The following is a 15,682-nucleotide window of genomic DNA, read 5'->3' as shown; positions in this document are numbered from 1 at the left end:
TAGATCACTTTTCTAGTATTCACACCTACTGCAACTTAACTAGTTGCTATCATTAGAATAAATACAGAATAATGTAAAGTAGTATTAGACTAGGCAAGCCAGGTGAATTAAGTAATGTATGTCACTTATTTAAGTTCTATTTACCTCAGTGTTCAGCTTTGGAGTTTAGTATCTTCCAAAGGTTTTCTAAAAATAACAGTTCTATTAAATGCAAAGCATACATGTTGCAATACATAAACATGATTTGCTTTTTCACTCTGTTGTATTAAGTAGGTTCAAAATAGTTTGTAAGGTTTCAATGGCATATAAAACACATTCTTGAGGCCCATTACTGTTTCCTTTATATCTCAAGTCTAGCAGGTCAAATGTGACAGACTGGTATCTGAAAGCAGCAAGCGTTAGAAGGTAATGAGGTGAAAGTGCAATGACATAGCTAGGGAAAAGACCTGTGAGGTTTTACAAATGAGAAGTAGAATAATAAAATACAGGCTTACTTGGACAGTTAACCAGTAAAGATTTTGTGTCGATTACAATAAAAGTGTAAAATCTAAACTATCATGAGCACAGTTGACCAAAGAAGAGGAATGCCATTCCATGTTAAGTCTTCTGTGAATGTTAAAGCTATATTTTTAACTAGATAACTAGAAAATGTTTTACTTGAAGAGATTTCAAATGTGAGATTTTGTATGTTGAGATGGTTTGAGCTTGGTTCAAGTTGCACTCTTGAAAGTTATTTAATTGTTATTCTGGTTTCTCCAACCTGCTGTACCAAAATTAACAGGTGGTAAAAATAATGCCAGATCTTCTCCTGTCAGGAGCTGTGCTCTTCGTCTGGACTAACAGAGAGGAATGATGGAAGAAAGAGCTGTGTAGCCATTACATTACACACCATGAAGTACAGTATATTCCATGATGTTTCTGAAGAAACATGCTGCATTGCCACTTAATAACTACCCCTCCATTTATTTTTTTGTAAAGCCTCTAAACTGTTGCTTTACTTACATAAAGTACTTATATAAAAGTCCACTTGCTGGTGTCTGCAAACTTGTGATGTGCTTTACTTGAACACTGTTCTATGAAATCTCTTTTCAGAGAAAGACTGAAACATAATTCAATGGACTTTTAAAATGTTAGAGGAAGATTAAAGTTTTCCAAGCTAAAGTAGATATATTTTTAAAATATCTATATAATATAAAAAATTTTATTCTTTATTTTAATATAAAATATGTTTATATTTGAAGTCATTAATTCCTGTTTAAAAAGAGCTCTTAACAAGGATTCCTCTGGAAGATGTGGTAAAAGCCAAACTAACCATATTTCAAGTTTGCCTCTACAGAAAGCAAAGACATTTCCTTCTAAGGTGCCAGGCAGGTTTGAAATGTGCTGTTGCTGAAGAGTACCTTTTTCATATAAAACTGTGAACAGGGATATAGTTCTGAAACAAATATACTGAAGTTATAAAGTCCAGTCCTTTGCAGGCAACCATGACCTTGAAGTCTTTTCAAAACACTGATGAAACTTTAGAGACTTCATACAGGACCTCTTCTAAGAGCTTGTAATTTGATATAGTATAGACACAATTTATATTCCCATCCTCCACTGTTTCTCAAAGCATAATTATCTCAAATATTTTCACTCTTTCATTCTTATAGAAGATGAAGCTTATAGGTTGGTGTGATCATTTCAAAGATTAAAATAAGTGATCGTTTGTCCCTGATTTATATAGTATTTGCAAAAACTCTCATATTGCTGGCATGTAACATCTTGGTTCTTTATGGAGAATGTGTAGCTTTATTCAAGAAAACAATTTAATTTATATACTTAAACGTTTGCATCATTTGTAATCAGTATTTGGAAGAAAGAAGGAAAATCAAAGGGGATCTACATCCTCTCATTGCTATTTTGTTACTTTCCTCCTAAACATTTTTCCCAGCCTTGTATGACTTCTATTCCTTACCCCACTTCTGTCTGTTGCAGATGTCTTCAACAAGTTCCACAGTGCTACCAGAAACAGACAAACAGAAGTTTGGAGTTGCCAGGTGTAACAAAACAATTGTATAGTGGAGCTTCAACATACAGTAGAAATGCAGTTGTCTTTATATTTCCATATTGAGATCATGGATTGGAAAATGTTTTACTAATTAACAAAATTATAAATGAATAGCAAGTGAAGCACTATGAATTTTACAACTCTTATTTACTGTTATTACTGTACTGCCTCAGGAGTTTCTGTCATGAATCAAGGGCTATACGTCCATATGCAAAGTTTACATGTATTGAGACCCAATACTGCAAATACACATAAACATTACTGTTCTCAAGACTAATTTTTGAAGGACTTACACCGAACTAATGCTCAATCCCATTTAGTGTTCAGGACTACTTTTCTTGGAATGCCTTCTCTGTTAAAAATGTTTCTGCTCATGGCTTCCTGTTGGTGCCTTACGGTGTATTACATAAACAAGAGCATCTTTTGAATATCTGTCCTAAAACAGTTTAAACAATTACTGCGCTTTACATTTACACGGTCATATGACCGTGTAGCTTTCTTTAAAGACTTTTCCTTTGTGATGAAAAGAACTGCCTTCAAGATTCTTAAAATACGTAGCTAGAAGGTGCTCTGAGAGACTTATTAAGTCACTGTAAAATATCTGATGAACTCAATTACTGTTTTCCAAATATGGCAGTAAAAATGTTTACATACATACAAATACTAATCCAGAAACAACATTCTCAAATGTTGTATGTGGGGGGTATGTGCCTTCTCTTTTACAGAAGAGTGAGAAAATATGTAGGTATTGAACAACATATGCCCCAAATTTCCAGAGACTTCGCAGCTGAGGAAAGAGCAAAGAGAGAGGAATGGAAACGCCTTCTGTCCCGTGGTAATTCTCATGCGAAAACCAAGCTAAAACAGTTGTCTCTCAACCTTATGAGGTTTAGTCCATACAGGCACTGTGGTATCTAGATCAAACTGTGTACAATCACCAGTAACGTCCTTAAGCAGGCCCGATTTTCAGTCTTGGCTTTTCTTTCTTTAACTCTGCAAAATCTCGGGTTAGTCAAAATTCTTGTTGCGGGCAGCCCCGGGCCCCGGCTGCTGTCACGGACCCACCGCCAGCAGCGCCTGTGGCACAACCCCCTCCGACCACGGCGCGTCCACCCACGGAGGCGCCGGCGGCCCCGCTCTCACCGCCTCCAGGTTCAGGAGAGATTTAGGGAGCTCGGCGAGAAGGCGCTGCCCGGCCCTTCTCCTCCTCCTCCTCCTCCTCCTCCTCGCGGAGCAGGGCGCGGCCTGGCCCTCCCCGGCCGCCGAAGGGAGGGTCACACCGCGCCTCTCCGGCGGCTGCGACGGGGAGAGCGGGGTCCCGCGGTGCCGGCCCCGGAGGGCGGCCGGGCCGCTGAGGGAGCGGGGACGCGGCCCGCTGCCGACCGCCACCTCCCGCCCCGGCCCCCGCTACCTGCTCGCCGGTCGGCCCCTCCAGCAGCTGCGAGCACAGGTCCGAGCACTGCCGGAACTTCCTCCGCCTGAAGTAGCTCCAGGCCTGGAACAGCGGCTCCAGCCCCATGTCGCCGGAGGGACCGCCGCCGCGTCCCGGCCCGCTGCCGGCCGAGCGGGGCCCGGGGCGGAGCGCAGGCGGCCGAGCGGCTGCCGAGGAGACGGTAAACCCCGCCTCGGCCTGGCGGGGCCTGCGCGCCGCGCTGGGAGGCCCCGGGGGAAGCGGGCGGGCTGGCGGGCGGGGGGCTGCTCTTCGCGGCCTCCCGGGGCTCTGGCGGCCCGTCCCGGCGGGCTCCGGCGGCCTCCCGCGGCTCCGGGCCCGCTCCTGGGCCCAGCCCCTCCCTGCAAGAGCCTCTCGCAGGCTGCTGGCGACCGAAAGCAGAGTTTGATCTGTAGTAGCGAGAATGGGAGATTTCAAATAATCCCGCTGGTTTTAACTGTGTCCTATTATTTGCTGTCCTGTTATCAAGAGCCATTTCGAATTGGGGTGTGTGCCTAAACAAGAGGTCCTTTAGCCCTTATTTGGGTAAGATGCCCTTTAGAGCCATGGGTGTCCTGCTTAAGAAAAGTACAGATTGCTGTGGACAGCACTGCTTGGTGTCTTGCAGAATCCACTGGTTCCTTTAGTTCATTTGTTCTTGCAGAAAAACGACAAGACTGAGATAGTTAGAAATGAAAAAAGCTGGAATGCAGCTACTCTTACTTTGTATGTATTGTAAGATGTTGATTGTAAACATCAGCCCAAGTAAAAGTAAGAAAAAAATCTACAGGGATTCTTGGAGAAATAAGTGAGTTTGTGATGTGAAAATCTGGTGGATGAGCATTAGCACAACAGCTAAAATCACATCATTGGTATTTTAACAGATCATTCTGGTTTTATTGCTTCTGTCTCGCTGAAACAGTTTGTCCAAGATCTGTGAAATGGATATCCAGGCTAGCGAAGTCAATGTCAGGTGGAAGGTTTCTAAAACAAAAACAGAAGTGCCAGTCCCAGGACTATGGCTTATTCTAATATGGGAGTAAGCGGCTTGAACTGAAGTAGCAACTATAGACAGCTGGGTTTTGGCTGTTCCATGGAGAGTGCGCAGGGAAGCAGGGATCTGAGTGAAGTCTTTTCTGGGACCTATGCCATCCCCAGTTAAGAAGGGTGGAAAGGAAATAGAGCGATAGTTTCTGCCGCTTCTCTGGTTTAAGTCATTGTGGGAGTCAGTGTGTGCTGCATTCCCACAAAACATGTAGGAGACTCACTGTATGCCTCAGGTTGGACAGAAGAGCAAACAGTATTTCTTGCTCTGTCAGACCATCTGCTGTGATACTGTTACGCAGTTGTACTACTGTGGCTGAGTAACTATTGAGCTGGAAGATATTATCGCATTTTGTTTACAAATTACTTTAAATGGCAAATCCTTCAGCATGTGTTTTATGGTCAAGCTTAGCACAATGAGCAGAATGTGCTAGTCAGAGAGATTGTGAACACTGGTTAAAACCTGCAGATTTATTAAAAATACTCACTTGAAGTTCCTCCACTTCTGTGTACATTTTTTGGGATGGTCTGTTTTTTTAAATGCTTGCTGTGACCATGTTAGGTAAGTGCACATATCTGGGCTGTTATTTTTTTATAGAACATAATGTGAATGGCACTTCCAGTTTGTAGAGACACATTTTGAGGTCAGTACATTAGTTCCAAAGTTGTTAGATTAAAACGCCAAACTGGTGTTAGCTGGTTTACTGGAGACAATTCCAGAATGTTTTATACTTGCTGTTTTTAAAAGGCAGTTTTCTTTTTTGAACAGCCCAACACATCAGTTAAACACAACATTTATCAGCACAGGAGAACAGAGGGGACCAATAGCTCAGAATTAAAGTGCTATATGTAGCTTTGTGAGCACCTATTTTAGCCTTAATATCTTAATGGCTACTTCCAGACTACAAAATACATTAAATGTCTAAGGATGATGAAAATGTTTGATTATAATAGTCTGTTCAATGATTTCCATTTTGAGATATTGAATCAAAAGAAAATACAATGAAGCACTGATGGTGGGCAGACACAGCAGATTGAGGTTTCAAAGTACTCTGTCAGCCTGGGAGCTGTGCAGTCAGGTGAGCAAGTAGTGGATTGGTCATAGGCATTATTGACTCCTGTGCTCTGGCTCACCTGGGGGTGTTTGGCTTGACAATGAAATGGTGTTTTCTGTTTCCTAGAGAAAATAATAGATCTTCAACATGACTTGGCTTTCCAGCAGAAAGCAGTAGAGACCCAGAAGGAGGCATGAAGCTCTATGCTTTATATGGGGGATGAACTTGTAGTTCCTCTGATGAAAGCTGATGGCTTTTCAGAAGAAAAAAATTAGATGAGGCTGTGTGACTAGAAACCAATGGGAATAAATTGTCAATCATGTGAACTGTCAGTATTTGGTCCCTGGATATGGGAGGATGTCCCTGAAACCAAGAAAAACAGTAAGCGTTTCAAATAGCTTTCTTGGGAGGAGAGGTGGAAAATGAATGCTTTTCAAATAAAGGAATTACTGTATATTTAATTAGTAATACACATATTACTGGACTTCAGCCATAGTTTTGTAGCTCCAAGATTCTATCTATAACAAGAAAGGTCACAGTCTTTCAAAGTTAGCCTGTTAGATGCAACCATATGGCTTTCAGCAGAAGAAAGGGGGAGATGACTCCAGAGCAATTTTCATTTGTTGGGAAAGGTATTCATTGCACTTAGTGATCAAACTGAAGTAATGTCCTATAGTAGCAATTACATCAAGATGGATCTTCCACTTTTTTACAGTTAGAAGATTTTACAGTGTTGAGAATTACAGGAAAATATTTTTTACTTCTTTTCAAGTTGTAATTGCAAGGGGTTTTCGATCTCTGGCTGCAGATATGAGAAAGAGTTTTTTTCAGTTTCTGCATGATGGCATGCATCTAATTCAAATGTATGATGCCAGAACGAGTTGTCCTGGCAAGCCTAATTCAACCACCCATGGCAATGTGAACACTCAGAACTAAAATCATAAAGCAAAAAAATGTACCTTAGGTCAAAGTTCAAAGATTAATCTATGTAATACTTTGTCAGCAGTACTTATATGAGGAAGAGCCAGCCTTTGATTATTTCCTTTATGTAGCTCCAAATGTAAAGCAACTGTGATTCCGGAAATTTAGCTTTTATCAAGCCATTTACTTTCATGGCCTACCTGCCAGCATGTAGAATAGAAACATTCTGTCAGTCTCCTCTTGCTTCTAGATCACATCACAGTTTTGTCTGTGTTCCAGAAGCTACACATGGTACATTGCACATTTCACTGATAAGTGCTCTAGATAGACAAGCTTGTAAAAGAGGAGGAAAAAGTGAAGATGGACAGAGAAAGGTGTGTACACTCAAGTCGGATTACAGTACATGTAAGTTCCTGCTCATGTGTTGCCTCTCTACATGCACTATTCAGAGGATGAATATAGACCTGAGAATATCTATGTTCATCCTCCATAAAGTCTTAGAAAATGTCAATTCTCTAAACTGGCACTGTTTTATTCTCAGAAATAGCTGTCTAAAAAGTATGTCCTGATCCTGGAGGAACATTGCAAAGAAGACTTAATCCAATACTGACAGATTTCTGTATGAGCAGAGCACTTGCACATAAAATTACACATGACTCAATGCATCCTACCTTTCAAGTAAGGCCAATCCCCTGGTGCAGATGCTATTTACATGCTTGGAGTCCAGTCGTACCTCAGTAGCAGGCATAAAAATGCATTCTGTCTGTCACAGCCTGCTGCTGCTATTAGGTGAGGTCAAATCCCCAAGTGTGTTGCTGGTGTATTTCTTGGCGTGCTTACATCCTGGTCTGTCTCTGGTATTGGCGCAGAGATCATCCTGTGCATATCATCTTTGAAGTCTTTTCCACTGATAATGTTGCCTTTCACCTGCATAGGGGAGTGTTCTGAGCTTTTTAATACAGTGACTCATTTACCTTGATTATTGAAATCTCCAAATTTGAACCTTTTAACCAGTCCAGTACTTCTTCCAAATAATAATCTCTGTGGGTAGCCCCATTTCATTTCTCTAACTTGTTAAAATCCTGGAATAAGACACAAAGTCACTGTGTTATTCTTTGTGTGCTTTGTAGAGCCCTGTATGGCTGCCCCCCTCCAGTGTAACTGCATGAAGGCTAAACAGCCAGGAAATAGATTCAGGGCCTATGACGGGACTACCTTCAGGGATGGAAAAGAAGTAATCCATTGCAGCTGAAGTTAGGTGACATATAAAATTGGGAGAAGTTTCATACCTGTTTAGCTGAGCAATTCATGCTATCCATCTGCCTATAATATTTATTTGCCAAGGAAATCTGGATCTGAATACTTATTTCTGACGTGTAGAGGCATTCTTGCACACTTGTGTAATTCTCAAACAGCATAGAAGCCAGATGGATAGTCCAGTGAGTATGTCTAATACTTGCTACCCATTTTCTGGGACGCTGATAACAGGATTTTGGAAGCCAGTACATCACAACTAGTACATTAAGGAATATGTCAAGTCAGACAACACAGGAAAACTCTACTTGCAGGAATACCCAAGTATTTAAAGGTGTGTGTAAACTCCCTGGCAGACTTGGGATATAAACAAATCCTGATCATGGTTTAGGACTAAGTGTAGGGCTGGCTGGTAGTGCTGATTAATTATCCTATGTCATATGAGAAAAAGAGAGGGAACTGGATTGGCAGAGGAGGTAAAACAGGAGCTGATGAACTGAGACACTGTATCTCTGGCTGTCCTTTCCTGGACTCTGGGTTGCAGTCCTCTCAGACTAACACTGAAATGAGTAATAGGAAGAGACTATAGCGGAATTTTCATGTTCTTTTTTTATTATGTTTCTCCTAATTAACAGCAACATTAACTTTTACAATAGGCCATCAGCATGGGCAGCCGTGCACTTTAGTTAGCCTCAGGTCATTTTGCACAGGTCGAGCACAGGGTTGTAAATAGTCTGTTCTGTGTCACCTTTGTAGAAGCTTAGGTTAATTTGGACTATTTCATGTCTAGCTATGTAATTAAGGTGTTTTAAAGCCCTGCTGTAAGGCGTCTATAATAGAGGAAAACAATATATAGGTTAATTTTTGCTCTATTTCCTTGAGGGTCTGCTGCTGGCCTCCCAGCCTTTAAAGACCCCTGCTCTTTTTAGTTTCCTTGAAGTCAGGTGAGCCATATTCCTCTTACACATGCCTAGTTCAGGAACTGCTGTGTTTGCTCTGGTGATGTGGCCTTCCTGAATGCTAATGAGTCCAACCTGTCTGCTGATGCATCTAGTACCAGACTCTATTGCAAATGCTGATGCTTATCCCAGAAAAGTGTACTGTATGCATTTGGCTGATGCCAACAGTAAAAGGAAAAAGTCCAGCAACTGCCTTTCTGCAGAGTTGAGGTGTATATAAAAGAGCAAGTACAGAAGGCTAGTAACAAAGCTGATCGGATGCTGGCCTAGAATGCAATCCTCCTGCTCCTGCCACTGCCTCTGGACCGTTGCTACTACTGATCCGTATGAACATGAAAAAGGAGCTTGCTCCTTTTATTTTGCACAAAGACAAATTCCTGTCTAGTGCATAGTTGTGCAGCGTACCACACACTCCATTTTTCTAAAGCCATTCTCTATCTCAAAGTTGGACTGGGTGAGTCTGAGCCAAAGGTCAGTGGAAATTTGGCTGCAAAAGTTTTCTACATCAAATCTTTTTGCTCTCAGGGCTTCATGTGCTTGCAACTCTATATGCTAGTCCTTTGTACGTATGTCTTTCTATACATGAAGTGAGCCACTGGTGACTTGTGAGTTAATCATAGTCATTTAAGCAGTATATGCTAGATCTAAAAATTCAACCAACTGGGCAGCAAATAAGTGTCCTATCCCCCCTGTATGTAGCCATACTGCACAACTGGCCAGTAAATAAAATTACTCTGACATCAAATTGTGTTTGTCATTAGGCTGACAGAAGTCTGGAGAGCCTGTCTGGCTTCTGTCACATGGGCTGTGGTGCATGAAATAACTCTCAGTCACACTCAAATGGATGACATTTGTTGTTGAGGGTGCACAGTCACAGCTTGGGAGACTGAACATGCTGGCCCTCCTCCACAAAAGTGAGAACACAATATCTTTCAGAGTGGCATTAATATCTGCAAGGTATTAAGGAGTGGTTTTCAGCTCTGGATTTCCTTTGTGATGTCATTTATTCAAATATATATCTGACATCCCATTTGAGAGCTGGAAGTTTTATCTATCACAAGATAACTATTCAGTGGCTTATGAGAACTTAGTGGTTGGTTTCATTAAAATGGTTAAATCTTAATGTTATATTTCAGGAGTTACCACTTCTGGCATACTTGTGTATATTGTGTGGAGTAAGAATAATTTTGAATGTGTGTGGAAACTGCGTAGTTTCTTTCCCATAGCTCAGGGCTAAGACACTGAGTAGCTTGCTAGAGCAATGAGCTTCTTTCACCTGCTCTCTCACAAAATGAAGAAAATTAATTCCATGGAAAGTTGCACAAGATAAATATGGGAAATTACACCTCAGATGTACTTGATTTATGGGAGGAGAACAAATTATAAGTTTCCTGTTTAACACTGATAGGAAAAAAAAAAAAGGCAACAACGACATGCTGGGAGAGATTGTCTAGGAGGAAGATGGGTTTCACTGTGTGAAATGTTATAAGTAGTGTTTATGTGTGATATTAGGAAAGGTGGAAGTTGCTTGGCTTGAGTGCAATATAGGCTAGTCTGAATTATTTTTTCAAAAGTTTTGTAGTCTGACAGTTAGTCCCTTCCATTACTTTAAGTAGAAGTGCTTAATTTGGTCATAATATTCAAATGTCTTCCAACTACAATGAATCCCTCCATGTTCATTGTGCCAATGCTATTTTGGGATAATGATAGGTATGTGATATAACTATAGAAATCACCAGGGTTTATTAAAGAAAAGTCATGTGCTTGTCTTGTATAACTATGCAAGGTCGTTGTATTAGAAGTGACCTGACCTTAGCTAGTATGTTTTGAGAGACTCTTCTCATCTTCTGTCAAAGGACAGGAAATTCAGTGGTGCTGCTTTATTTACAGCTGGAGTATTGTGATGATATCACTGTCTCACAGGTAATTTGAACATGCCCTTCATTTATTTGAACTAAGAACAGAAAATTCAAGAATCAGAAGTAAAGGATGGTTTAATTCTTCTTCTGTCTATGGTTTATTCTTAATTGGAAAACTAGGTGTCCCTGAGACAGGCTACAATAAGAACTTACTGTAATTATTTCTAAATGAAAATATCAGGGAGCTCTACTGAATAGCAGGAATCCATTATTATTCATCTTTATTCATAAAACACATGGGTTTGTATGATTGCTTTTTATAAAACATAGGTTTTGTTGACATCTATGTCTGTGTACTGGATTTCAGTTCTGTTTAAATTAATTGTTCAATTACTTGTCAAGATTAAATGTTGCTTAGAGATTTAAATCTGCTTCCCATTTTCACCTACTTTAGTACAGTTTTTATCTTCCTACAGACAAGGGAGCTTTAAACTGGTACTGAATATTGGCCCTGAAGAGAGATGTGTTTAATGTTTTTCTCCTTTAAGTACTCCTCCAGAATAAACTATTGGTATGCCTAAAATGCTTTGCATTTTCCAAGCGTTCTTGTGACTCTTCTGCATCAGTCTCGTAACATTTAAGCTATGAGATACATGAATTAGCTTCTTACAAAGTGTGCATGGAAGAGGAGAGTAGGACAGGACCCACTGATACCTAAGACCCCTTTCATTTTAAAAACATAGATGCTATAGGCTAAACATATATGCTATAGGCTGACTTTGTCTTCTCTGCAAGTCTCCCTTGGGGGTCTGCTCTGCACCAATCATACTTGTTTCTTGAACGAGGAATGCTAATTCTCAGGCCTTATCTCTCATCATGAGCTCACATTCTTATGATAAAGTCAGGAATAGAACCTAAAAACACTTCCTAAAATTCTGTTGGTATCTTAAAATTTCTTATGCAACTCTGTCGAGAAGTATCCTGTATCCTTCAGTAGCTGTCATTCAGATGCAGGCTATTGCTTCTGTCAGTTACTCACTTCTCTCAAGATGTAAGAATACAGAAGAAAGATGTAATTCACCGTTCAATACAATTAACAAGGGTTTTAAAATTATCATTGATGTTACCACACATCTACGTGCAGATTGCCTTGGCTAGAGACATCTGACCTGCCTTTGAACAAGCGTTGGCATCATGAGGGTGACATGCAAAAAGGTTTCATTCTAATGATTCAGGTACTTTTGATGTTGGGAGAATTGAGAGCAAGAGTGTAGAACGACTTCTGTTTTGTGTGCTCTGAGCGAACCCAAACAGGAGGACAGGCCATGAGAAGTACCTGCTTTTTGTGGAGGCATGCAGTTATGGCAGAAGAGCACAAAGAGGAAATTCCCTCTTTGTATGCTATTTGCAGCAAAGACCCTCCCATCTGAAGTTGAGTTCACATCATATTTGCTTGTAGAACCCATATCTTACTGATTGTAGAAAATTAGGAGAGGCCATGCAAATGAAATTGCATTAAGAGCAGAGTTTTGTGCTGAGTCTTAGATTCAGCATCAGGGAAAGTAATTTATAGTAACAGCTGCAGGTTTCATTATGTGACCAGCCAAGACAACAATATGCATCAATAGCAACTATTGCTATCGTAAATAATACTGCTGCTTCTTGCTGATCATACATGATACCCTAACCATGGTTACCGTTGTCTAGTTGAAGAAGGATCATCCAGCAGTTGATAACAGAGCTTAGGTGGCAATACTGTTCAGGTCACAAGCCATTAACCTTCATAGGACTTCAGGTCTGCCCTGTTCTAATTATGCATGTAGTGAATACAATCTCTGTGATCAGATCCACACCTCCTTCTGTGTACAGGATGGACAGGATGTTTTTCAGGTGAGATTGTTACTTTCCCTTTTATCTTTAGTGTTTCATATGAGCACTATTGCTTGCTTGATGCAGATGCTAGGTATGCTGCATTGAATATAGATGGGTGTTCATCACACTAGCAGGAATCTATCCAGCTATTAAAAAATGCAGTGGCCTACGAAGAAGGCTGGTATGTTATTTCCATTTAAAGGTAGGTTGCAAAAAATTGCAAAGGATCGACTGATGCCCAGCTTAAAAAAATTGGGCTTGACTCTTTTTTTTTCTTTCAGGTTTAGAGCCACCTAGGCTAGCACACTTATCTGCAGTGGATCCTAAGTAAGTTATCCTGGTAATAATACTAAGTTAACAGTCATATCTGAAAAGCTTGATGTAACTGGGTTTGCTCATATATGTATGTCTGAAAGCAGTGGAGAGAGAGTACAGATCTCCTGGTACACAGTCTGCTGTATTAATTACAAAGCCATTCCAGCATCATCATTTCTTATATACCTGTTGGTTCCCACAAAATATTATGTAGGTGCCCTACAAATGTACTTTCTTCTTTTTAGGAGTGTTAGTCTGTTTTGTTACTAGTTTATTGTTTTTAGAGCAAAAATGTGGGAAAAAGATATATTTTCCTACTGTGAGGAGTGGCTGTGTTATAGAGGCTTGTGCACAGTAAGTTACACTAAAAATTTATATCATGTAGCAGTCTCTTGCCGATATTTTCTTTCACAACTGGAATCACTTAAATATTTGCTGGCCTTAAAGTAGGCTTACTTCAGTTGGTAGCCTGACTTAAGTGCAGTATGACTGTAGAGAACCAGCCTACATAATGGAGTATCTAAATCAGGGAATGATTTAAGTTAGAATGGATCTTTGAAAGCTGTTTAGTTCAGCCTCCCACTCAAAACAGGGTTAACTTCAAAGTTGGATGAGGTTGCTCAGGACCTTGTCCAGATGAGATGAGAGAATCTCTAATTGGGATTGGGAATCCATGGCCTCTTTAGGCCACCTATTCCAGGCATACAATGAAATAATTTAAGATTTGCCTTCCACTGCTGGATTAATAGTGCTATGCTATTTTTAAAGTTTCTCAGCATTATCAGAGTTAATGCTGTTACTTTTAAAAATGTTTAAGTATTTTATTTTCTGAATATTTACATTATCCCTGGTAAATTATGTCATATTTAATAAACCTGCGTTATTGTGTGTTGATTTGATGTAGTGACTTATGGTTAAGCTCTTTCATGATTACTTTTGACAGTTAAGCTTTTTGAGAAAAAATGCACAGTCAGTACTGTGCATTTTGTTTTGAAAACCTTGTCAACTACTGTGTAAAAAGATGTCATCTTGACCTGACAATTTTAAATCTCATAATTAGCATCAGCCAGTTGAAATTTTAATTTGTGCCTCCCCAAAATATTAACAATGTGATTTGGTGTTGATCATCCTACACCATCCTAGTTGTAAGGAAAGAAATGAAAACAGCTGGAAAAATTACCACTGCATGCAAACAAGGTGTTGCTTCACATTGGTTTTGATCGTATCATAAGACGAAGCCAGAGATAGCTGTCACATAAGTAGAATTTAAAATCAGTTGCATTCTATATTTAGTTTAGTCAACAGTAGAAATCAATTGATTTTGAGACTTCAGAATCAGATTTTCAGCAGAAGTCTATTGATAGAAAATGCATTGCGATTTAATCAGCCTTTCTTTATGTGCCTCATTTAAGCCTGTTTAGGTTGTCAAGTTATATCAAGTGCCGGTGCTTGATACAAATTCTTCAAGTCACCTAGATGAATGACTTCAGTACACATATAATTGTGCATAAAATGCAGGCTGAAAAAAGCTGTTTAGATCCAAGTCTCTGTGTGGTGCCTAGAGCCATGTTGTCATTACTGAAAGAAACTGAGTGGTCCATTGCATGGCTTCAAAATGCATTCTGGTGTCAGATTGTTGGCAGTCTGAAACACAGTAGTTTTTAATTGTTTATAGACTGAAAAGATTTTTTTTTTTGTAAACTGTTCCCATGTGCTTGAACACGTTTTAAGGCCAATTTTTAAAGTTTGTGATAGACATTTTAAGAAAGACTACAAATGCTAGTGCCTAACTTTTGAGACTAATATTGAACATCATTTTACTACAGCAACTTCAAATCTGGAACTAAATGTAGAAACTCTTTTGCGTTTATTTGGAAAAAAAGTATGTGCTGTGATGGAAAATCTTTGACTGAGGTCTTTGCCATTAAAATCATGGTAGAAACACTTCTCTCAAATTAAAAAGAGGAAGGATTGCAACTTTGGATTACAGGAGAGACCCTAAACCAAGTTGTTTTTGTAAACAATGTCATGGCTGAGGAAGCCAGTATACCGTTTTCAGTAATTGTGTTCCATCTGCAGTTTCAGCTGGTATTGTTTACTGATGTACTTGCAGCCCTTCCTGTCCTAAACAGATTTATTTCTGTTTTACAATGTCCAGAAGTTGTTGCTTTCTATACTAATGATGGATGAATTTAATTTCAATAATGTCTGTATCTTGTCCATCCCTTTAGCAGCCCTATGTTAGGAAAACATTATGTGAGGACATTTCTAAATCAAATTTCTGTGAATAAATATATTGCATCCCTAGTTGCTGTCTGCATTGTGAAAATTACATGTTCATTGTCTTTTCAATGGAGTGCCCGTTTCGTTCAGTGCCCAGAATGAATGTTTACCAAAATGAATACAATTCCTGTGATTATCAAGGTGTAATTTATCTTGCAAAAGCAGGACAAATTAATGTCTGTAATATTTAATTTCATACACATATTTTTTTTTAAATTTTAATTTCAACCATTGTATCTAGTTTATCAGTCAGTACCAAAAGAAAATACATGGGTTTGTAGTTACCAAGTTTATAATAGAACTTGCTTTTAAAACGGTTACAGTGCTGGATGATGCTTCGACACAGGACATGATTTTAAAGAGCAATTGCATTTTTCTCTTCAAAGCATGTCAGCTACAACATTTTGAAACTGTCAGAATTTTTGGAGGTACAGTATAATGTACTTGTGGCTTGTTGCTCTTTAGTTCATCATTTTCCAGCACCTTGTTATAATGATATCTTCTGTGACCATACCCTGTACCTGCTGCCATCTTGTATTTCCCATACTCCTCTGCGCTGAGATGTGAAGAAATCAGTAACTGTTTTTCTGTGCCATTTTCTTAACCTTAATTGGTTCCTTTGCTTCTTGATGGTGCAGTAG

The 15,682-nt window shown here is 39.6% G+C and overlaps 1 protein-coding gene across 3 annotated transcripts in view; it reads right to left on the bottom strand.

Moving 5' to 3' along the window:
• The window catches only part of TTC8 (tetratricopeptide repeat domain 8), a 46,160-nt gene extending 42,474 nt beyond the window's left edge, over positions 1–3,686 (bottom strand). Inside the window, exon 1 of one of the 3 annotated variants that reach the window (XM_033010551.2) lies at positions 3,462–3,686. In XM_033010551.2, the coding sequence (XP_032866442.1) occupies positions 3,462–3,569 (108 nt within the window). In that variant the 5' untranslated portion in view covers positions 3,570–3,686. The remainder of the gene's footprint in view (positions 1–3,461) is intronic. The other 2 variants (XM_033010552.2, XM_033010553.2) reach the window with 2 other exon arrangements.
• Between the last annotated feature and the right edge of the window lie 11,996 nt (positions 3,687–15,682).

This window comes from Tyto alba, unplaced genomic scaffold (genome assembly GCF_018691265.1).
Source record: "Tyto alba isolate M040663 unplaced genomic scaffold, T.alba_DEE_v4.0 Super-Scaffold_18, whole genome shotgun sequence".
In the NCBI taxonomy this organism is placed as follows: Eukaryota; Metazoa; Chordata; class Aves; order Strigiformes; family Tytonidae; genus Tyto; species Tyto alba.
This window is presented reverse-complemented; position numbering and strand designations above follow the sequence as displayed.